General features: G+C 40.5%; 1 protein-coding gene across 1 annotated transcript in view; it reads right to left on the bottom strand.

Annotated features, from left to right (window-relative positions):
- trip4 (thyroid hormone receptor interactor 4) overlaps window positions 1-25,412 on the bottom strand; it is a 135,285-nt gene that overhangs the window by 72,350 nt on the left and 37,523 nt on the right. The window contains exon 12 of the mRNA XM_033986000.2: window positions 10,729-10,831. Coding sequence (XP_033841891.1) covers window positions 10,729-10,831 — 103 coding nt within the window. The remainder of the gene's footprint in view (window positions 1-10,728; window positions 10,832-25,412) is intronic.

The raw sequence follows: 25,412 nt of genomic DNA, 5'->3' as shown, positions 1-25,412 counted from the left end.
GAAAATAAAGAGCCAATGCTATAGTCATTTCACAAGTAATTTCCAAACCTAACACATATCTCTTGATAACTGTACTGGGGGAAACAAATTCGACTTTATTATTCGTAAACAGTGCGGTTGAGGTTCAAGTATTGCACACAATTTTCAGAAAATAACACTGCAAGTCTGTGTCTGTGTTTGCAACGTTTGCTTTTTAAAAAAAATTCTAAAACAGCAATTGTGATCTTATCCAGTTTGATATATCTTGCGCCACAAACCTGGAGTGATTATCTATAGGGCCATATAAGATAGCAGTACCTCGAGAGCACAGAGGAAACTGCTTTTGCGACCTTCAGTGCAACAATGTGATGTCAATGACTTACACCTGCACATGAAAAGATCCACTCCTCCTGACCCACCATCCAAGAGCTATTCCTCATCTCTGCAATTACACCCATGACCCCTCGCTTCCTTCCTCCCTCTCACTGGACCAGACCTTCGCCTCTGTGCACAACTCTTATTTATCTCAGGTGAAAAAAATTATAATAATTGGAGAGGAGATGTCTTCTGCATTTGAGAAGCACGTGATACAAATTATGGTCCGGTTCCAGCCCTTGTAGCCCATGTAGAAAAGACAGGCTGGTCAAGGCAAGTATAGTTTTGCAGTCACGATAAAGCTAACAGCAACTAGCATGCTAACGCGCACATCCCAGTTATCTGACAATGAAACGCTTTATACTTTATACTTATAGACACTTTTGACCCAAAGAACTGCTTATTCCAGGTATGCCCAAACTGTGGCCCAGGGGCTAAATGCGGCCCTCAGACCGATTTTTCTTGGCCCATATTACCTTAAACAGTACTTTTTACTGTACATTTCTGAAAATCTACTTTAACAAGCCCATATCAAATATTTAATGCGTCCCACTGAGGATGTAAGCGTGGATAAAGGTCTAGTGGTTCAGTCTAACTTGTAGTAATAACGTGGATTTGAAGTATTCACTGTATTGGCGTCCAGTCTATGGCCCTCGATCGTCCCTCAGCTTTGTCTGTTTTTATATATGGCCCTTAATGAGAAAAGTTTGGACACCTATGGCTTATACAATGTATCTGTACTGCAGCAATACATATTCTGCTCAAATGCGTGGAGGAAAAAATCAAGTACAGAACCTTCAATCAACTTGTTACTGACCAATGACTGGTTCACTGTTTAATTTACTTCTGGTTAAAACAACAATTTTGCTAAGACATACTACTAGGCGACTGCTGCCGTGTATTTTGGGCTCTGCAAAAATAACTGAATTTGTAGAAAGAATCCCACTATTGCGATGGGCTGAAGTATTCTAAGCAGTCCCTCAGCGCCGCTCCGCTCTCCTCTGTATTCAGCAGACAGCTCCTGCACGGCTGACAGGTTGATGGGTTCACTCATAGCCCAAGGACACAATCCTGGATGTTGTAATCAGAATATAAATCTCACTCAAACAACTATCATATACACTTTATTCATATGAATGTTCTTCTAATGTCACAGATTATCTAACTGTTCACAACCGTTAACACTGTGGGGAATGGCATAATGTCAAAACTGTACAGCTGCACTTGTTTCAAGAATTTTTGTGCAATATTTGACTTCAGGCAAGGTATACTCTCTGTTACTATGACTACTCCTACAGAAATGTACCTTCTGCTGTGCAAAAACATTGGCTTTAGTTCCCTAGTCTAAACTGTCCATAGTGTAAAATGAAGTGTCAAAATGCAGATGTTTGACTTGATTTATGGTTAATATCTCTATAATTACTGGGTTTATCCAAATGCTGGCCCAGTTCTATATCTTCTGTGTTAGCATGAATAAAGGTCTGTAACAGATTTTTTCCCCATGTATTTGAAGAAAATTAAACTTGCTCATACAGAACAGCTATTGTATAAACAGCTGTTGAGGTCAAAAGTCCGTTGTGAACCGTCTGCTTTTGATTGTCCAAGATTCAGAAAGTTTGTAGTTACTGTGCTAGTTGTTGTCAGACTTACCATGATGGCGAAACTCATCATAGTGAATAATCATAGACTTTATGCATAAATGGACATAGCTAACCTACTAACCACAGCGTTCCAAGTTGGAAAGGATCATGGGCGCGCTTCCAGCTCTATCGACTCTGGCTCCAATTAACTTTACATTAGAAAACTGACGGCCCTCTTTGCGTAAATGCTGCTGTCAGGCTTGTCATTTTGGTCTAAAAATGTTCATATCAACCCGCTCTACATGATCTTGGTATTTTTATTTCGCAATTGTGGCCGTAACTCAAGATAGGACCATTAATATGAGCCAAATCAGGCGGCTTCATTCCCCGAGGTTGCTCCCACTAGCATTAGCAACAGGTTTGATTGACAGCGTTGCCAAGTGTCTGCTCCCTGCCAAACCAGCGGTGCGGACGGCCTATCTTCAAGAGTTTTGCTCCAGATTGACTCATTGGTTGCTATGATACCCGTGGTCGGAATTCCAATTATGAAACTCGGCTCCCAATTCGGCGCTGTAACTACTAGCCTCGATGAGCTTCATTTGACTGGAGCTGAACACTATGGGTGACGTGACTCCTTTACTTCTTTATACAATCTACGTGAGTAATTAGATCGCTTGAAATGCGTAACCGTTTAAAATGAAGATGGACAAATATTTTTTTTCTCCTAAATTGTTGAGACTAACTAAAGCAATGCAGCCTTTGAGATTTGATCCATTTTGTTTATTCATTCGAACTGTTATTTCCATTCCAAACCGGATCTAATTTATCTGTATTATTTTGTGATAATTATAATATATAAGAAAACATGAACTATACATTGCGGATATTAGCAAAACAATCTCCCCCTGGGGCCCCCTATTGTTTTGTGGGGCCCTGTGAATCTGCATACTCCGCTTCTAAACTGCCCCTGGACATGTAACAAATAAGCATTTCTAAAGTAAAATGGATTCAAATATGTTTTCATAATTCATAACAGCACTGCAGAGCCCCACAGATTAGCTTGCAGCTCCTCACTTCTGCTCAGGACGTCTTGTTTACCACTGCTCACCGTCTGTAGCGGATGTGAGCTATTTATTCCACAGGGGAAGGATACGGAGTACAGTTCTCCAGCAGAAAGGAGGAAATGTTAGTTATACAGACACTCAGCCAAAGAGCTTTCAACGCTCCCCGTGACCTTCACCTTCTGCGTACAACAGCACAGCACCCACACGCCAGCACTGATCCCACTAAAGCTGGCAAAAGTATTGAAAATCAGATACTTACTGATATGAAAACTAAAATCGAAGCTGGATACTCAATTGGGCAGGTATCGATACTAAAAAAGTCACATTCACAGGACAGAAATTAACCATTCCTGAATAGTTTTAGAATGATCTTGAGTTGTATCAGAACAAGTATAAGACACATAAACTAGTGTACGCCCATGGACCACTGTGGAACCTACGACAACGACTGAGGAAGTACACAGATATATGGTCACATGGTAATATAAAAGAAAGTACTACGAGTTAATGCTGAAACTGACATTCGATTGTCTAAAGAATGAGTGTTTTTACTATCAACATGCTATTGGAATCAGTATGGAGTATCGAAATCAAGTTTGAAATTTTAGTAAAGTAACAACACCAGCCTCCACACACCAGCATTCTACCCGCACAGCACCCACACAGCACCCACAGGATACAGTCTTAAACCATAACACTGTCCTAATGACCACTTGAGAAGCTTGGCTCGCTGACTGTCCCAAAGTGCTGCACATCCCATTAACCGGATCCCCTAAAACTATTCAAAGAGGCGCTATAGCCACTTTAGTGAAAAGTGCTTATAAACTCATTGTGGTGAATAATTAGGATCCTCAGAATGCATAAGGTAAGTACGGAACAACTTTGGACCGCCGCAAACCATGTCAAACAAACTAGTGCTGCTTTTCGCATTTTCTCACAGTAAAAATCAGGTACAGTGCCTTTAATGTTTAATGTACAAAATCCATCTCCCTCTCAAGAGCTGCAACACTTGGCTCCACCTTGTGACATCCTCAGGTGTTCCTCCAGGACGTGCTCATTTGTTTTGTTTTTTAATGTCAACAAATCCATAGCAATCCATCAGACTATTTACTCCAATATCTGCAAAAAAGCATAGCACAGCTGTTATGAATTTTAAAAGCATCTTATTTTCCCTGTCCTCGGGAGACATGCTGCTAGGAGTGATTTCTGTATCGGAGCTGCCAAGGCTGTTGCCAGAGCGGAGTGTTAACATGGCTCTATAAAAGCCAGGCAGCGGTACATTTCAGAGAGCCACAGTCCAACTCTGCTTAATGACCTCCCATTTAAGCCCCATTAAGCCATTTCCCTGCACTATATTAGCACAGTTCAACACAGCTTTCCAAAGATCATTCTGAGCACTCTGATTTCACTGCTGATATATAGACAGAGCTCAAGAATCTAAAGGTTTTATATGTAAAGTCTGGGGTTAAACTATGATCGTAATTATTCTCAAGGAGTTCACAGGGCACATTTTAAACGCAAGCAAAAGAACTGAAATATGAAGGGTAAATACGAAAATCCCATGCATTTCAGAACATGTTTGTAGAGGTTTAATCTACAGGCTTAGCAGGTTTTACACAAAATAAGACCCCATGGTGACACAGGCGGGGTATCGGACATTTCAGAACATGTTTGAAGAGGTCTGAAATAGAGTCGCGACAATAAAATTTCGATACCTGCTCAAATGAGTATCTAGTTTTGATACTAGTTTTAGCATCAATTAGCATCTTCCTTTCATTATTTATTATCATTGACTAATCCACATCCCACAGACAACATAGGACATAGTATGAATATATATCTTTTTTAATAAAACATTACACTACAAATTTTATTATTTCAAATGTAATAATATGAAGGCTCCTTATTACCATTCTGTGATCACAATTCTGTTACTGTTATTCCACCACTTTTACTTAGTAGTTTAAAGGGTAGGGTATGTACTTTTTTATTTCAAAATTTATTAACATTACATATGTGTGTCCCCATATATACGAGGGAGGTACACATGTTAAAATCAAATATCGCTTTTACAAATAACAATTATAAAGCTGATTAATTCTTGTTGTGTTTCTATTTGCAGGTGACCCAGGCTACATACCCTCCCTTTAAAGTGGATAAAACACCTAAACTTCACCCACAACCACATTTCAAATATAGCTGCAAATGGGGAAGTACCTGGAGGACTAAAGCGGTAGAGTGAGGAGAGGTGAGGTCTGGGGGTGTAAGAAGCAGCGTAATTGGTCTAACAATTATCCACACTTCAAACTCCAGGTGTTTGCAATCAGAAACACCTGGCTGTAATCAGTGCAGTCTTGTGTGATGTCACCAACTACTGGAAATTGCAGAGGCCACTGTTGCCAGCACACACTTAGATTAAGGCATTTTTACCCCAAAAGCTGCAAACATACGTAGTAGAACAGTACATAATGCTTTAAAAACACAATATATATATAGTTTAGCAGCAAAAAAGAGGATTTAATGTTTAGTTCCCCTTTAAACATGTCACACCAAAGTTATCTGAAATTGTTTAAAAGAAGCATGCTTTTAAATGTGTGTGAATGAAACAAAAGCAAAGCGCAAGTCCAGTTAGGTTTTGGATGAATTATAACCTCAAAAAAGCCAATACAGTGTACCCAATGTACCAATGCCCTTTAAGACTCCCCAGACAGTCTTCTATAAATACCCTGTGCCCTGTGAGTAAATGGAGGTTATAACAGTATAGTGCTTGTCCTGATAAGGCCCACAGAGCTGGCTACAGCAGTGACACAGATCCACTGTGTGTAAGCTGCAGAGGGGCAGAAAGTCCACCGCTAAGCCCCGAGTAAGATGAGCGGTAGTGTCCTTACCCGAGAGGTGCTGTGGGAGGAGGAAGGGGGAGAGGATGGAGGGTGAAGAGGAGAGAGAGGGAAGGAAAGGAAGCGAGCTAATCTGTGTGCAGTAGAAGAGTGCAGAGTCGTGTGGGCGGGTATTTATCACACTATTATTAGATCAACAACATGGCTTAAAGTTACGATATAGAGGTTAAAATAGGTTAAGGTTGTACAAGTTGTAGTGACTATGCTTAAGATTAAGATCAGTCTCCAGGAAAAGAATGTAAGTCAACATAATGTCACCAAAAACCACAGGAATCAAACATAGGGTGTGAGAAGGTTTATGTTGAAATGACATGCAGATTAAGGTACTACAGTACGGGAATTATGACGCAAGACTCCAGCAATCTGATAATAAACTTTAGATACAATCTTCATAATCACCTAGAGTTTAGAAATCTTCATTATTACCAATATTGTGACAATGCAGTAGTCCTTAGCAAGTAACTAAATATAGATAGATAAACAGATACTCAAAGGTCTCAGTGCAGCTTAACAAGAGGACTGCTGGTCAGGTGGGTAGAGATGGACCGATATGTGTTTTTTCAAGGTTTATGTGATACCGATTGTTTAGAAATCAAAGCAACCAATGACTGTTTGGGCCGAAATTGATCATTTCCACCCAAAATATATGGTTTGAAATGGCAACAAATGGCATAGTACATGTTAGAGATTCAAGGTCAACATCTATATGCTAAAAAGTGAAAATATCTGATCTTGTCTCCGGGCAGTTTGAGGTGAGTAGCATTCCTCAGGACAAAAGTATATGATAGAGTTAAAGAGTTACAGTTAAAATAAAATGCAAAGATTGATTTTTAGTTATTATTTTCTTTGTTTAGTCAAAATGTACTTTTATTGGTCTTGGTTTAGTCTTTATTTAGTAATTTACATTTTTTAATATAAGAAAGAAATATTTGTTTTTCACAGAAATGAACAGATAGTCTTATTGCAACACTAAACTTTCGTCATATCGTACAGCCTTTAGTGCACATATTCACTACTTCTAGGTTGTTGTAGTGCACTAGATGTACACATTAGGCCCCTCTTTGCTGCCAACAAGTTACGATACGGGTAGGGCAGTATTTCAGCTCTGTGCATGTAAACAAAGTGACTCATGATTTGACTACATTCTCCAAAGATCAGGCTATGAGCGTGTTACAAACAATACAAGCTGCGCTGTGTAATTACTGCCACACTGCTGCTGCTAGAGAGGCCGGATCTCCCTCAGGCCCCGTGGAACCTCATGTAATCTTTGCATCAGCTGTCGTGTCGTGGCTGCACGGTGCCTTGTGTTCTGCCAGTCCCAGAGTTTGGTAAAGCATTCCAACAACATGTATTTATGAGATCAAGAATATTAGAAAGAAACTAGTTCATTTTAAACAGTTTGCAGTGGTCCAAAGTTATTCCTCACTTGCTTTATGTATTCCAAGCATCCTAATTATTCATCATGATGAGTTTATAAGCACTTTTCACAACTTTCAGAGACTGTAAGGGGGGGAAAGACACATTTTTTGGGTATTTAGAATGAAATTATAACGTATATATATATAGATGTTTTTTCAATTTGGTCATTGCAAACTGCTCTATAACAGAATCAGGTACGCTGACTTCCTCTTCAAAACTCAGAGGTCCCATCACTTCATTCTGGCATTTCACTATAACCAGCAGCAGATTTTCATGTACATATTTTTGTGTTTGAGAAATGGCTATGGCCGGAGTGTCTGAGTGTGTGTGGAAAACTTTTCTGGGACACAATCTTTGAACTCTGAACATGTTTTTAATGGGCCTACCATCAGAGGCTTAGCGGAGGTGTAACTTCCAAGTGCCAATAACTCTTATATACACTGGATACTGCACATGTGGTGTCAATAAACCTCCATGCACTTCCACACTGAGAGGATATTTCACACTTTTCACACATTTACCAATAATACTCTGACATAGTAAAGAATTACATACTGCACGGATCTTCACTTTCTACCCTATGAATTTAACAGCTTATTTTACACGAGAATAATGAGTTTGTGTATATTCTCCTGTCACAATAACACATTTGTTATTCTTTTATTGGTGCAATATATATTTATGAAGAAATACTGAAACATATTTTTTGCCAGTAACATAATAGCTCTAAAGCAGTAATATCCCCCTGAACATGTTTTATTTATTTAAGAACATAGCAATGACCGTGACTGGACTACACAAATCAAAGTGATCAAAATAGTGAATTGCAAGATAACTACACAATTTATGCATTTTGGTTACTATTAAATAAACCACCATGAAACCATAGGAAGTTTAAAGGTGCAATAACAGCAGATGCAGTGAAACCCTTCAGGTTACACTCCCCATAAAACTGTAAGGACCTTTCTCTGCAGCTCCTCTGGTTTACCCTTTATAATAACACTGTAATAATTGAGGTGTGGTCAGTCAGTACCACAGAGAGTGTCAAAGGGGATTAGACTCTCTGGACCACCCTCATGTCCACGTATCCTCTGAAGGAAGCACACTGCACTAAGGGCTCCCCATTAAATGCACGTGTGTGAGAGCAGTAAATACAGGGATTACATTTGCAGGTGCAGTCATTACGCTGAAGAAGTAAACTGTCTCTATGTGTGACATCCTGGTGGGCCCTGTTAGCAGTTCATTAGCAGCTAAGACTTTGTGAAGGGAGGCGCAGTTAAATGTTTATTTTCTGTTCTATTTAGAGCTCCTGTTAAAGCCGGGCTACCTGATTTTTACACTGTGAAAGGAGGAGGTACATATTTAAAAAACTAGATTTATACTAGCTCCAGAGGTTACGCTGGCCGGCATATGATGTTGCTGTGAAGTAAAGTCAGAGTTCGACTTCATGCCACAAATGAACAAATAACATAGTACAGTATATAAGCAAAGATTATGACTATGACGCTGCAGGCAACGTTGATCTTGTTTTAGTTTTAGTTCAAATGCTGCCAGTGAAATAACATTATGCCAGTCCTTAGAGCATGAGAAGCAAATAGTGCCCCATTTATCTGGACTCAGGATGTACTGGTTTAATAAGTACTCCTGATGCTCAACATGTGGTAAATAAAACATGATCTGTTTAATTCAGTCATCAGTGCACATGTTAAATGTCAGGGCATCACTGGTATTGAGAGGAATTTAACACTACCACACAAAAAAGTAACAGCGTGATGTCATATCGGGCTGTGGTCAGAATGTGATGTTGCTGGAATGTACCATACCAGAATGTGATCGGAATGTGATGTCATACTGGAATGTGATGTCACATTAGCATGTGATTAGAATGTGATGTCATACTGGAATGTGATGTCATATAGGAATTGGGTGTCATATCAGAATGTGATGTTGTACTGCAATGGGATGTCATATTAGAATGTGATGTCATATCAGAATGTGATGTCATATCAGAATGTGATGTCATATCAGAATGGGATGTCATATTAGAATGCGGTTTCATACCAGAATGTGATATCTTGAGCAGTTTTTGAAAAAAAAAAAACAACCCCAAAAAAAACAACTAGGAAAAAAAACAACAATTTTCAGAATTGGCAGACAATGATGGAATTTTCAAACTCAGCCAGCCCAAGTGACCCAAAAAAGTCTAGTGTAACCTCTGCCTGGCTCTCACAAACCCTTTGGCACATCACTAGTGTTTACATGCACAAATGTTTCTGGCACATGCACAGGTTTAGAGCAGCTTTCAAACGGCAAAGTGAAGCAGGGCTTACAAGACCCCACACAGCACAAATGTTGTAGTTCAAGCTAAAATCGGCCTTTCAGATCAGATTGTGTTAAAACAAAGTTCAGATTAAAGTCAACCTTGATTGACAGAGCTTTAGACAGAGCAGTGGCTCTAGTTTCCCCCCAGGGAATGTTGATGACATCAGCCGTAAAGTATCAATACTCAATGAGAGAAAACAAAACAAATAACATTTAAACTTTAAAGTCAAAGTTACACACTCTCTCAAACTGTCATATTTCCACTCTTGGAAAGTAAGGTTATGTCTGTATTTTCAACCTAATTATGACTTGTTTTATTTGGAAGTACTCAAACATGGAGGCTCCTCACAGTTACACCCACTGTGCACTGAGAGCTCTAGGTACTCCTGAGACTGTGAGATGGACTTATTAAGGCAAAGAGTCATCAGGTATTAAGAGTTTGACAGAGCTGCTTATGTGTCATTATACATACAGGGGTCATTCTGTCAAGGATATTTCTCAGAGAAAGAAAACTAAATAATAAATAATCACTGAGGACTAAAACTATACATACTATACATCATATACATACTATACTAGTCAATTTTATGTCATATCAGAATGTGATGTTATAATAAAATGTGATGTCATCTCAGAATCAAGGGACTGCGTTAGCCGGCATATGCTGGCGTTTTAGCCTTTTTAAAATGCAAATGACCAGAAAATGCATGGGGACCATTTTCAAACTCAGCTGTTCCTCTATTGTTGAGGAAGAATAAACTAGTAACTAACATATAAGCTTCTTTTATGATCCTTATTATAAAATGACATTGAAAATTGACTATAACATGTAAATAAAATGGCATTTCCACACCTAAAAACAGTAAGAAATACTGATATACCACACCATACTGTGTGAGCAATAACTGAATAATGAAATGTTGTCAACAAAAACTCTTCTAAAACTTACCTTTTGTCAAAAAGTCAAAAGACTATAACTAAGACAAAATGTAAATCAGTTGTGAAAAACAGTGGACACATACAGAGGAGTGCAGACAAAGCTGAGTGTCCACAGACTAAAAGCTGGACATGTGACAGAGAAGCAGGACTCACAGATCTTGTGCTTTCCTTTCATGGGGAACTTGACGAGCAGCTCCTGAGGGCTGGAGCAGAGGAAGACAAAGGGAGAGGCAGACTCCTCACACACGTCCGGACACTGCAAACACAAGCACACACATAAGCCTGGCTCGAGTATTACTGAACAATAAATGAAAGACTAACAATGACAGTTCTGGATCAGTATGCATTGCAAATGTTTGGAACTTTTGAAAAGTTAACATTTCTGTATTACTTTGGGGCATGATAATATTATAAACTTTGATAGAAAAAGGTATCAAATGTAGTCATCTGGGGCCAGTATTTCAAACAAACGCCACCAGGATTCTTTCATGTGGACTTTATCACAAAGTTTGAAAATGTAATATTAGAACTAGACTAAATTAGATTTTATTCATCTAAATTACATTTAATCAAAACTTGATAAAAAATATAAAAAGTGCACTGAAAGGCCCAGACAACCCGGGGATCAAACCCGGAAGCTTGCTGTGACGCATGAGTACTATCCACTCAGCCACCGTGCTGATGTTACCTGTAAACCTGTCATACCACTTTAAGCCCCTGAATGCTCCTCGGCTGAGCATAAATCCTTCACAGTGTGACTGCATCAGACAGCAGTAGCAGAGATAGCTCATGATGTGCTACAGAGATACTGTCAGACAGGAGCTGCTCTGGCTCCCACACCTCTAATGCTAGCAGCTAATGAGCCATTTACTATGCTAATGTGAGCTACAGCTACATCAGATCTGACTCAAACACTTAGACTAGAGTGACTGAAATGAATGACAGTTTCTCATTTTTTTTTAAAGGCTGACAGACATTATTACTTGACAGACATTTTTAAGGCTTATTGACAGAACTACAAATGGGACAAGGATTGATCTTGTAATGGGGTAGAGTTAGACAGGTTTGCACTCAAAATATTCATAGTTTCTTTAAAGAGGTTGTATTACACTTCTGTGGGGTAGTAATTGTTAAGACATAACATATTTAGATCGCCATGTGTCAGTCTGTCTTGATAAAATGGTTAAATACATAGAATGGCAGAAGAGTCTATGGGTCTGTGGAAAAAGCAGCTCCTCACAGATTTGAGTTCATACTTACTTTAGATCATTATACACACCTATCAAGCCACACTTTATATAAATAATCAGAAAATGGGTTATTTTCAATCTATGTAGATCGTATCACTATAGGCTACTTCTTTTACCCTGATAATGGATCTGTGTTTTCCCAAATCTACTTAAAAAAAGTAGAGCACAACAAAAAGCAATGCATAAAACTAACACTGTATTAGGTATGTCATCCTTTATTTTAGTAGAAATACGCAACTTAATGGTACACCGTCATACTGTCCTATATTTGTTGCTGATTTGTATCACATGTCTCTCAAATAAGGAAGACGTCTCCTCTCCAAAAATTCTGAATTCAAAACAAATTATAAAACTTCTACCCAAGATAAATAAGAGTTTAGCGTTTCAGTTATTTTTTACAGATGCACGTTGGAACAGAGCATGCATTTGTCTGGTTGGTAGTCATGCCCTCTGGAATCGGAGAGGCAGAATATGTAAACTTGTCTTTGTAAAGTTTTGTCAAAGCGTGTGGTTCTGGCTGGCCAAGTAAGTATTTTTGGCCACAGTTATCATTTCATTACTTAGAAATCTCATACCATCTCATCCCTATCCAGTACAGACACTTTTGACAACCCTATTGCTTACCACTCCTCTACACATTTTAGTTTTAGTGATGGTTTTAAAAATACCATTCCATTTTGAAGGTATATGAAAGACAAAACAGCATTAAGCACATATTCCACACTCTGGCCCGTCGCTGTCACATTCCTAAAAGTGTGTGACACAGCGGTGCAGTGTGGAGCAGGGCTGTTTTAGTGCCTATAATTGACAGCACCACAGCCCACGGAGGCCAGGGACATTGCTCTATCCATCTCTCTATCGCTTGCTTTCTCTCTAAATCACTCTACCTCTCTCTCCCTCTGTTTATCTCTGTACTTTTCTCTCTTGCTCTCTCTACCTGTCTATATCTCTTGCCTACACTCTCTGTCTACCTCTTTCTCTGTACCTCTCTTGCTCTCTCGAAATTTCTCTACCTCTCTACCTCTGTATCTTGCGCTCTCTCTTTCTCTCTCTAAACCTCTCTAACTCTTTCTCCCTTGTGCTCTCTCTACCTCTCTTTCTCCTGCATTTTCTGTCTACCTCTCTTTCTCTATACCTCTCTTGCACGCTCTATCTCTCTACCTATCTCCAATTGTCTCTCTCTTACTCTGTACCTCTCTACCTCTGTCTCTTGTGCCCTCTCTCTATCTCTCTCTTTCTCCAAAACTCTCTCTCCCTACCTCTCTGTCTTGTGCTCTCTCTTCATCTCTTTCTCATGCATTTTCTATACCTCTCTTGCACACTCTATCTCTCTACCTATCTCCACTTGTCTCTCTCTTTCTCTGTACCTCTCTACCTCTGTCACTTGCGCTCTTTCTCTAAATCTCTTTTGCATGCTCTATCTCTGTACCTATCTCCACTTGTCTCTCTCTTTCTCTGTACCTCTCTACCTCTGTCTTGTGCCCCCTCTTTATCTCTACCTCTCTCTTTCTCTAAATCTCTCTCACTTTCTTGTGCACTCTCCCTCTTGTGCCCTCACTCTATCTGTCTACTTCTCTCTTTGAATCTCTCTCTAAATTTCTCTACCTCTCTATCGTGCGCACCCCCTAAATCTCTCCACCTCTCTCTTGCGCTCTTTCTCTCTTGTGGTCTTGCTCTCTCTCTCCCTCTTATGCACTCTCTCTTTCTCCAAACCTGTCTACTTCTCTCTTGTGCTCTCTCTCAAAGATTTATCTAACTGTCTCTCTTGCGCTCTCTCTCTGTAAATCTGCTTCGCTCTCTCCCTCTCTCTTTCTTTCTATCTTTCTCTCCGGTGTCATTGATTGGCCTCAGGTGAGAGGGGGACTGGCTGACGCAGTGACAGAGGAGTCATCTCTCCCATCAGCGCAGCTCTCAGTCTATTTCCTCCAGTGCAATCAGATCCTGACTGTGATTAGATCCCCCAGCCACGAAGCTCCGCTTTAAACTGGGACCTGCCACAGAAAGACAGAGAGAGACAGACAGAGAGAGATAGAGAGACACAGAGAGACAGACAGAGAGAGACAGAGAGACACAGAGAGACAGACAGCAAGAGACAGAGAGACACAGAGAGACAGACAGACAGAGTGAGACAGAAAGAGAGACAGAGAGACACAGAGAGACAGACAGCGAGAGACAGAGAGACACAGAGAGACAGACAGACAGAGTGAGACAGAAAGAGAGACAGAGAGACAGACAGAGTGAGACAGAAAGAGAGACAGAGAGACACAGAGAGACAGACAGAGAGAGACAGACAGAGAGACACAGAGAGACAGACAGACAGAGTGAGACAGAAAGAGAGACAGAGAGACAGACAGAGTGAGACAGAAAGAGAGACAGAGAGACACAGAGAGACAGACAGACAGAGTGAGACAGAGAGACATAGACAGAGAGACAGAGAGAGAGACAGAGAGACCGAGACAGACAGAGTGAGACAGACAGAGAGAGGAAGAGAGACAGAGGTAGAGAGAGACAGAGAGAGAGAGACAGAGAGAGACATAGACAGAGAGAGGTAGAGACAAAGAGAGAGAGTGAGAGAGACAGAGAGAGAGACATAGACAGAGTGAGAGTCAGAGTGAGAGAGAGACAGAGAGAGAGAGGAGAGAGACAGAGACGGGGACAAAGAGAGAGAGAGAGAGCAAAAAAGAGGGTAAAGAGAAAGGGAAGAGATCGAGAGAGACCGAGCAAGGGAGAGAGAGAGACAGAGAGAGAAAATGAAAGAGAGAGGGGGAAAGGGAGAGAGAGAAAAGGAGAGCGAGAGAAAGAGAGCGCGAGCAAGAGAGTGAGAGAAAGAGCGACACAGAGAGAGACAGAGAGAGGGAAACAGACAGAAAGAGAGCGGGGAAAGTGATCAAGAGAGAGAAAGACCGGAAGAGAGCAAGAGAGAGAAGGAGCGAGCGAGTGAACGCAAGAGAGAGAGACAGAGAGCAAGAGACAGAGAAAGAGCAAGAGAAAGAAAGAGAGAGAGAGAGCGCTGCAGAGGACAGACAAATGTGGGGCTCACAAGACGGATCAGAACAGTGGGGAGAGTGACAGGCCGATATGGCAGAGCAGTATTGCACATCATGGGGAGTGTCAGATAGGACGCCGTGCAGCAGCAGTGACAAACTATGGAAACCTATGGCCATAATAAATAGGTTCAGTTCACATAGAATCTGATGTTGTCAAAATTTCAGATAGAGGCTTGTATCAGGCACTCTTCCAATACTTACAGCTGTCTTGGGGCAGACAGACTGACAGGGGCGCTCAAAGAGTCTGCTGGGGTCCGGAAGTAAACATTATGGGGGGATTCAATCAGATATCAACACATAGAAACAATCATTGCAATAATAAATCATAAAGAATAATGCGTTGAATGTATATAGTACTTTACAATGCATTACTCACTCACTCCATACACCAGATTCATACTAGGGTAAAGTGGGTTAAGTGTCTTGCCTAAAGAGGTCACAATGACAGTTTGCACTACAGACCCACATTGTATTCCCCGCGGTCTCCCATCCAACTACTAACCAGGCACCGTCTTGCTTAGCTTCCAAGATCGGAATAGATCTGGCATTGACGGGTATGGCCACAAACGAGGAACAGCCTTAAAAAGAAGTGGAAGATGACTTGCAATATGACCCATAAAAGGCATTGAAATAAAGGCACCCGGGGCTGTGCAAAACAATTAAAAGACGTTCACTTTACACAGTCTAATCATGTGATCAGTGTGTCAAATGATTAGGCCTGTCATGATGAGTGAACTGCGAAATGTTGCAACAGAAAAATATCACTTTATACCATTGACACAACAACTCTAATGCACAATAATGGGATGTACTTAAGGTCAGCATAAATACATAGCTCAATTATGTATTTATTTATTTATGTAGTCAATTCGAGTCTCAATGAGGGCTTCCCTATATGAAAAAGATGCAATATTCCAGGACTATCATTTGTATTGTGATAATTATAATGATAATGAGATATTTTAAACATACTTTTTGGCATAATAAGTTGACACAAAATGCACATACCTTCATTTCCTGAGTCTAAATAAAAAACTTAACAAAGACAAACCATAGTTATTCTGTTAAGTCCTTGTGTCCATGTATTACACTTCATCTCAATATCTGTGTCTCTGTGATATCCATATCAATACTCCTGATACTAGAAAAGAAATACAGTATACCATAGACCTGTCAGATTAAACAACTTAAACATTTATTCAGCATAGTTACTCACTGGATGTTTCTCCATAGTCACAGTGAGGCATAACTCACACATGCCATCAGTGCCAATCAGTTCACGTCATGTTAATAATTGATGCACAGTTGTCAGAAGCAGTTAAGCCCTGCAGCTCAGAGCACTTTGAGAGCGATTGTTTTTGCCAAGCTCCGCATTCAACTAAAAATGAATTATTGAACTGACCTAATTGTTGGTATTCATAGTCTAATTTGAATGAGAACTCCCGTTGTGATTATTTTGACGCTGTAATGTTTTGTTATAGATGTCACAACCTTAATTAAACAATGTACCAGCAGTCACTCGAGGTGGGGTCTTCACATGTTACAGATGGTCAATTATGACGGCTGGTAAAGAGCAAAGCAATTAGGTTCTGGAGGATGGTAAGGTGGTGCGGTTTTCAACAATCTAATTGAGATTTAATAATTCAATTGCAAGTTATGCTGAAAGCAATTTATGCTCTCAGATTTGGATTTAGATCAAGGAGAATTAGGGACATTTGGGAGTATATTGCTGAGTTCAAACCGCGGCATCAAAATCGCACCAAGTGCCTCTAGTTGGAGCGTTTGCATTTGAGGACAGACGCTTGGAACTCGTTGACGCACGGCGAAAGTTAACATTTTTGAACTTTGGCATCTGACACCTGTGGCACTGATGCTCAAACATGCCGCGTGAGTGCTCAAGATGCTTGAAAGCTTGAAACGCACCACGGAAACGTTAGACTAGCCTAGACATGCATCCCTCGTAGACTTTGTAAAACCCCACACCCCCGAATGCCCCCGAATGCCCCCGAATGCCCCTGAACGCCCCTGAACGCAGCATAAGGACATATGAACTGCTAAACTCATCCAGTGCATTTAAGAACGTTTGTAGATACTTTTGTTTGTAGAGGACATTATTACCTAACACCTAAAAACAGTTGTAGCCAGAGTTACATAACTGAAACTGAAATTCTTATTTTAACTTAATCATGAATAACTGAAGCTCTAGTGGCAAATGTAGGAATCTATGTCAATATTGAGGGGCTTCTTGTAAATAGAGGAAAAACAACATCTATTTAAATCTTTAATTGGACCAAATCATAAATCACTTTGACAGCACGGTGGTTAGCACGCCTCACAGCAAGACAGTTACAAGGCCAATCCCCAAGTGTCCCGGGCCTTTCTGTGCAGAGTTTGTATGTTTCTCCCTGCGTCCGGGTGGGTTTCCTCAGACCACTCTGGTTTTTCCCCATCAACCCAAACATGTACATGAGCCAAATCCTCCTGTGAAAGAAGTCCTGACCAAGATGAATGCAAGATCTGAAGATGGACCCCTGAGCGCCGCGCTGTGTTGCCCGCTACTCCTGAGAAGTCGTCCCAATCACATTTAGGGATGGGTCAAAAGCAGAGGACATATTTCCCTTCAGGGACAAAAACATGTACCTTAACCTTGACACTTTTGTATGTGTCCATATTCTATTCACTACATTTTTAAAAACAATACGACCAAATAATATCATGTGAAACAGTTATGACACTATGACACTAATGAGTCCATCAGAAACTCTAATGTCATGCTAATATTATGCTAAAACTAAATGAACTGACCGCAAAGGCAGAGCGGTAAAAGTGTATCCCTTATGGACACACACGGTAACATACAGCCAGGGTGCCTTGTTAAACACACACCTCCTCTTCAGTGATTGTAATGAACAGAGATGAGATTAGACAGAGGATGAGAGGGCCTGAGGGGCACAGTTCTGAGGAGAGAGGACGATCCGTGCTGCTTAAACTAGGCTCTTCACACTTAAGTCCAACCTAACCTAGAGTGATTCAACAAGGCCAATACTCTCAATGCATTCACCACAGAGAGTTAGTGGGGGGATCTGTACATGACAATTACACTTCTGATCACGGTTCATTAACGTGGTTGGAGCTGGATCTCATATTTTTCTAATTTCATGCATTTTTACACTGATTTAGGTTGAACCAACACAGAAATTAGCACAGAAGCAGAGTAGGGAAAGTGAGAGCGTTGTATGTTGTATTTAGTTTATGCATAATTTCAAAAGGCTAGATACCCCCCACTTTCATTCTGAACCGTTTAATAAAATCTTACCAATGGTCATGTGTTTCTGTGGTTAGTTTGTATACAAAATGAGTTCCTACACTGGCTTCTGTTATATAATTAAATACAAAAAGAGCCAGTGTTTTGAAGACTCTTTGAAATGATCAGATCCAAAGTATTCGGATCCCATGAAAGAGACGAAAGTTCTTCTGTATTTATTTTGGGGCAATGACATGTCTATTTCTATATCAGAAGTGCCTTTTTACTTCAGCTAATTATCACAATAGACTGTAATAAGTAATATGAATACCAGTCTGCTGTTACAGTCTCCAAACAGAGGATACAATGAAAGTGTAGGCCTCAAGTGTGATTTAACCCTGTAAACCTATGGTCAGAAGGCGAGGATTTTCAGATAGCACCACTGTATATCTTTAAAAAACTCCATACATCAGGGGTCACCAACTCGGTGCCCACCAGGTCGCTCTGTGGGACCACATGAGTCACCTGCATGCCAGTTCTAAAAATAACACTAGTCACCAATGAGCACCATCTAAAATGTTATATAATTGTGTTGCTATTCTTTTTTAATTTCATTTACATATAAAAACTTTTATAAAATGTAATATATATGAACTCTAACATAGTACGGTTCAGAGGTCAGTCTTGTACGGATGACAAATTACAGCGTTTGCTGAGATGAGCGAGCAAATGCAAGGAGATGGATGTGTTTTCTACCCACAAAAGAAGACAGAAAAGGAAGAAAACTTTTCACAGTGACTAGGAGCAAGAGTTCTTTTTTACTAACGTGAAAGAAAAATGTGACGGCATAGCGGCACAGCATGGAGAGACACTTCAGTACATGCCACAAAGGCTCCCATGCTTAATAATATAAAAGGTAAACAAGGCAGCTTTGTTATTTCAGAAGTGACTGGTAGTCCTGTGTATTACTCCGTACCCTTGAAGTAGCTCTCAGTTTTGAAAAGGTTGATCATACACAATCACTAGAATCATTTAGATAATTTCAGCCATGGAATTGCCAATCTCTGCTGAACAAAAGGTAAAAATGGTCACATTTTTATATAGCACTTCTCCACATTCAAAGCACTCAAAGCGCTTTACATCAAGGAACTGCTCATCTATTCACACACACATTTATACACCAGTGTACACAGATACTGGGGACGAGGTGGGCTAAGTGTCTTGCCCAATGACACAACAACAGCATTCATTTTTTGGAGCTGAAGTTGCACTGGCAACCCTGTTGCCCAAAGTAGCTGTTAACTTGAAAACATCATAAGGTGGAACAGAGCATTTTGAACTTTGGAGATGTAGACAGGGTTATTCAAACATGTGTGAATGAAAAAAAAACACACCTTCAGGTATGTTTTTGAGGGTAGCGTTAGGAACAGGTTTGATTGACAGCATTGCTAAGCGCCCGCTTCGTGCTAAACCAGTGATGCAGGTGGGCGCTCTGGATTGGCTGTTTGGTTGCGATGATACTTGCGGTCAGAATTCCAAATATGGAACTCTGCTCCAAATTTGCTCCTGTAACCGCTAGCCTCGAGGAGCTTCATTATGGGTGACGTCACACTCCCTTAGTCCACTTCTTTATACAGTCTTCGATGCACTGGTTTGATGCTGCTGAGCTGTGAGCCTTTCCTCCTGCATTAGCTGATTAGCATTTAAAGCTGTTGAATGCACCTCAGCCTCCTTCACCTAATTGTTTCCATCCTGTGTTAATCAAAAGGCCTGAAACACAGTGCTGCGGTGACACTCAGGTTTAGCCAGGCCTTCCATATTCATCAAACCTAATGCAGCCAGGAGAGTGCGCCGTGAATGAGGTTAAGGAACTACTGCTGAAAGAAAGCATTAAGAGAGACAGATTGTTCTTTCTGAGGTCTTTTGGAAGACTTTTAAACAACTTTGCACTGTTTTTTTTCACGTTTTTCAACTTAAAATAAATGTAGACAATGCGTGCTTTGGTCTGCTGGCAACAGAGGGGCTGCATAATGTTGAAAAGGCATAAAGTAGCAAATCTAACTAATTACAGCACCATGACGCTAACAGATCGGTGCTTTGTTGTTGTAGAAAAGGCAAAAGTGCAAATAAGGACAACTCCAGATAAACACTAGAGCACTTCTCTAGCCTGGCCTCACCTTTCCGTACTTACTTTTCCACTGGTGAATTGACTCATCAGAAAAAGTGCACTAAAGTATATTAAGGAGGGGGGTATAACACTTCTATGGCGTATTAATTGCAGAAGTGTGGGTGACGTAGGCTTGTGAGCTGAGCTTTGAATTCGAATAGGACCTGGGAAAGATTGCTAGATTACTCAAACATGCATGGATGCTGTATGAAACCTCCTCAGACATGTTTTTGATGAGGGTTATAAGACACTAGAAAGCTCCAAAAAGTCAAGTTTCAATGATTTAGCCCTAGATAATTTATTCACAGATATTTGAGATGAAATGTCTTCCACTTTGACACATGCGATCCAAATCCTAATACAGCTTGGAGAAATGACGCTCCCCCATTCTATGGAAAGTAAGAGTTTGGCTCGCCCGGCAAGCATCTCCTAGTTCCCACAATATGCTATTAATGGTATCTTACATGCATAAATCCATAACAGATGTTTTTCCTTGTTCAGCAACACCTTTGAAATGTACATTCTTGCTGTGAGCGGTGTGGCCTGTCCACAGTTATAACCTTTAACTTGGCTTGGTGACGTTTCCCACTTATCTTGGTGATATGGTGCCATGTAAATAAAACTACATTCTCGAGAAACTTTTAAAAAGACACATACTATGCATTATCTACTGGCAATTACTATTGAAAAAACAAAACAAAAACTAGAGTTAGCAACATTTCTGACCTGCAAGTACGCAATTATAACTCTATTTGATGACAGATTTGCTTAGAACGAGTCTGCAGAGATTTCTAGTCTTAGAAACAGTGCAGGAGACCTTCGAACTTTTACCTATGATGTAACAATTCTGGAAAATTCTAAATCAAGTGTTTTATGAAGGACAGGACCTTGGGAACATGACTCATGAAACAAGCATGAATGAAGCCAAATATAATGTCCCTCCTTTTAATGAGGGAACAATGTTATAACATGGTTAAAAGCTCACAAATATGTGTTCCTCAAGTAACCAGAATTACATAAAAAGTCCCAGAAAAGCTGTATTGCATGTGGACGTGGGCCTTAGTCGCACGTCTGAGTGCATCCCGAGCTGTCAGGACTGGTCAGAAACACTGCGGCTCTCTCTGGATCAGCAGCAGATATTTTTAGAGGCTAGCTTTGTCCTCTCCACTCTGAATGAACCCTCCAATCCACTAGAGCCTTTTCACAGATGCCACTGACAGCCTGTGTGTGCTGACTCAGGCCTCATGGTGCTACTGTCAGGCACGCACTTTAAGAGGACAGCACAAATATACCGACATGACATTTTAGTGAGTTCAATGGGATGTGTTTTACAGTTTGATGATGGCAGAATTTCAAATGGACAGCATGGGCCATTTTACTCTATGGGTGATTCAAAATTCCAAAATGTACGGCACCACATTTTGACAGTATGGTGCAAAAGGTTCACATCAAGTTCTATTGAGCTGAAAGAAAACCATTAAGCCCAATGCCAGGTTTTGTTGATAGATCCAGTAATTACACAGATATTAACCATAAACCAAAACATTTGCATATAGGCCCTTCCAGGAGTGATGTGTTTAGAATAGCAGGGCACACAGCCTGGTCCAGCCTGGTCCTTACATAATCTCATTCATTTTAATGATGCAACATAATAAAAACATCAGATCCAAAGTATTTGTATTCGGATTTCCTAATTGGTACTTTTAGATCACAAAAATAAAAAGTTGTTTATTAATGAGTTAACACACGTATGTTGGTGATAGTTGGTGAAATAAAATTTCATTGTCAAACTGTATGTTTTAGGTGTGATTTGTCATTTATGCTAATTTCAGCTAATTGTTATGTCATTAAACTTAAATGCTGCTAAACACTGTAACATTTTCTAATAAGGGTCAGATGTTACATGAGGTTGAGTAGTTGTCAGTTGCCAAAACAACCCTGGTTTGTAGAAGGGCCTTATGAGACTAAGGCCCTTCTACTTGCAGTGCTCTGGCCTAACTATAAATCAGACGTTATGTCTATAGACCATTGGTTCTCAGCCTTGGGGTCGCAACCCATTTTTGTTGGGTTATGATGGGCTTTTGTCAGTTTGTTCCATGGTTAAATAGCAGCGATAAAATTTGGTGGGTTTCATGCATGAATCCCTGTCAGGGTCTGATAATGTGTGTCTACAGATCATAAATATCATCAGCTTTAATGCATAGCCCTTGTTTTTGTCATGTGAGCATATGTGCACATCACCGCAGATAATGAAACTGTTGTCTCACCAAACACAAAAGTAAAGCTCTTGTCTGCTACTCACAGCATTACAGAGACTTAAATGTACAAATAAAAAGTATAATTTTCTTAATATTACATTCTTTATACAAGCCTATAGCCTACTTAAAATATGTCTAGGAAAACTGAGGGAAAAAAGTAGATAAAGCTGTCAGAGGTGACCAATAAGAGAATGTAGGTCAAAAAAAGTTTGAGAGTCACTGGTTTAGAGTGTTAACTCTCAAAATTAACTGCTAAATTCGGTGTTAAGTAAAATAACATTGAATGAAATATAATAAAAAGACCAATTTGCTACATTTCCAGAGAAAGTCTGAACTTCATTCTGGTAAACAGATGTCTCATAAATCTCAAGGCTACGGCTATTCTCCGTACTTAGTCACAACATTTTTCATAAACACTTCTGGAGCCCAAAAAATTGATCATTATGTTCCCAAACAATTTAAATTTTATCACATTGTTTTGGGTAGCCGCACCATCTGTGAGACTTTTGTAGTAAGCATGATAAGTGGGTGTGAACAATCTACATAAATTTCATCAAAACAATACAAGCCCGGCAGAAAGAAAAGCACCAGTCTGAAGAGTTGAAGGAGTCATACTGCCTCCCTGCTTCTTTGGAGGCTGACAATTCAATACAGTGCCCACTATTTCATTTGCTGGAATCAGACCAGAGGGGACTCAACAATAACAAGAAACAAAAACAAGAAATTCACAAGTTCATTGGGATAGTAGAGGCATGGGCTGCTGAAAGGGAGCCACTGATCAGTCATAGAAAGGCATCAGAGCTAGTATTCTAGTTTCAAATCAAATAATAGTTTTTTGTAGACTTTATATTCCTCTTAGACAAATATATTAACTGCTTAAGACTCTTTCTGCCTGTCAGATGTGCAGGAGTACATAGCTAAAAGGATTAGCTTGTATGTCTTGCATCAACCAATACACAGGGAAAGCCTTGAAAACTCCACATATAGTCAAGGAATGGAACCAGATACCTTCTTGCAGGAAGATTAGGCAACTCTCTCAGCCACTGTACCATATCCTAGATTGCATTTTACTAATAGGAAGCAGCCAAATGTATATCTTCTGGAATGTATTGCAGAATTGTAAAAGACAGAATTGCCTTTTCTAAGCATTCACAAAAAAGTCCCTATGCTGAGGTAAGTTAGCAACGATTAGTCAGTTAGTATTCAGCCTAAAACCTGAGACTAATCCTCCAAATCCAAACTTGAGGCCAAACCTAGCTCAAGATCTGGAGATGGTTCCCTGGGTGTTGCATGCTGTACTGAGGCCCCAATCCTTGCTTAGTCTGCGTCATCAGAGGTATAATACTCCCTACAACAGAAGCATAGCCAGACTGGACGACACTAGACAACACTATTACAATACCTTGAAGGTTTATGTCTCCGGGTGCTAGGTCCCGTACTGATGGTGAAAAAAAACTCCAGTGTCATGCCCCGTGTTTCAACTCTCGGGCTACTACAATTTATTCTGCAACAGGGTCCAATAGAGAACAAAAAATTTTCCTGCAAGGATCAAAACTTTAAAACTACACTGGCGCACTACCTTCACCGGCCCTTAAAGTCTAAACTGTCAAAATTTGTGTCTGGCTTGCAGCAGTTGAGTTAATACTTTTTCTCATGCGTAAACAGATCTATTTTTACGGTTATTAAGGTTCTTTTTCCAGGCAAACGATTCATGATTAATAAGAACTTGACTATTAGTTGCTGGACTTGCACAGATTTAATCAATAGAACAAATGCCAGCATATAGAGTTCCATTTCTCGTCATTTTATCAAAAAGCCCATCCGTTGTGACCTCAGTGGTTAATACTCATCTTAACAGCCCCTCACGAGCCCACCCTGTCCCGTGCTCTGCCCCCTGCCTACAAAGCGCCCCCTCCCCCTCTGCCTCCTTCAGCTGGCAATTAAGTGCACCACCAGAGACGAGTCATCTGCTTGAGTGCGCGGGGGCCTGGGCAGAGCGAGCGAGCCGAGGGGCCGGTGGTGAGGGTGGGGGTGGGAGGGGGCGGTGTGGTGGTGGTGGTGGTGGTGGGGGGGGGGTCTGCTTGGCTGCACTCAATCTCGACCCAATAAAAAGGCCTTCATTGGCGGGGTGCAACTGAGCCAGACGGACCGGGAGCGTGCGGCTTTGAGGGATGAGGAGGGAGGAGGGAGAGGGCTGGGGGTTGGAAAGAGGGACGGGGGGATGGGGAGGGCTGCCATGGGAACGAGAGGAAAAGGAACAAGAAACGAGGAGGAGGCTAGTCCAGGCCGCTCTGGGGGTTAGTCATTGCGTAGGCCTGCCATGATAATTGCTATATCGACTAGTGGGGACTTCTCTCTTAATTTTATGTAGTATTAGTGTTATATAATGGCATTTGAGTTGTACAAGGCCCAATAATTAACTGACATGGCACATTATAGATACTAGAGCAGTACTTTTGTGCTTCATTGTAGTACTTATATATTGCTGGCTACATTATGTTTAATATGAATCATTTAGAATAAGGTTTGCGGTGATTGTCTTGCATTTCAATATTATTGTTTTTTGTGATATTTTCAGAATCAATATATCGAAATTTAAAATGTGTTATCATGACAGGCCGATTATTACAGACTTGGCATGATTGTGTTAGAAATAAATCTAGCTTGTGGGGTTTTGTGTAGAGATGACGTATCAGTTGTGTAGAGATGGTGTATCGGTTATCAGCTTTATTGGTCCGATATCAAAAATTTAGCTGATATTTGGTACAGATATTTTTTCAGCACTGCTCCGGTCTGTGTGCCTATGTGTCAGTTTGTTCTAAGTGCATCAGAGTTGTCTTTTTGTACTGCCTCATGAGTAAACACATGAAT

This window comes from Periophthalmus magnuspinnatus, chromosome 3, assembly GCF_009829125.3.
Source record: "Periophthalmus magnuspinnatus isolate fPerMag1 chromosome 3, fPerMag1.2.pri, whole genome shotgun sequence".
NCBI lineage: Eukaryota > Metazoa > Chordata > Actinopteri > Gobiiformes > Gobiidae > Periophthalmus > Periophthalmus magnuspinnatus.
This window is presented reverse-complemented; position numbering and strand designations above follow the sequence as displayed.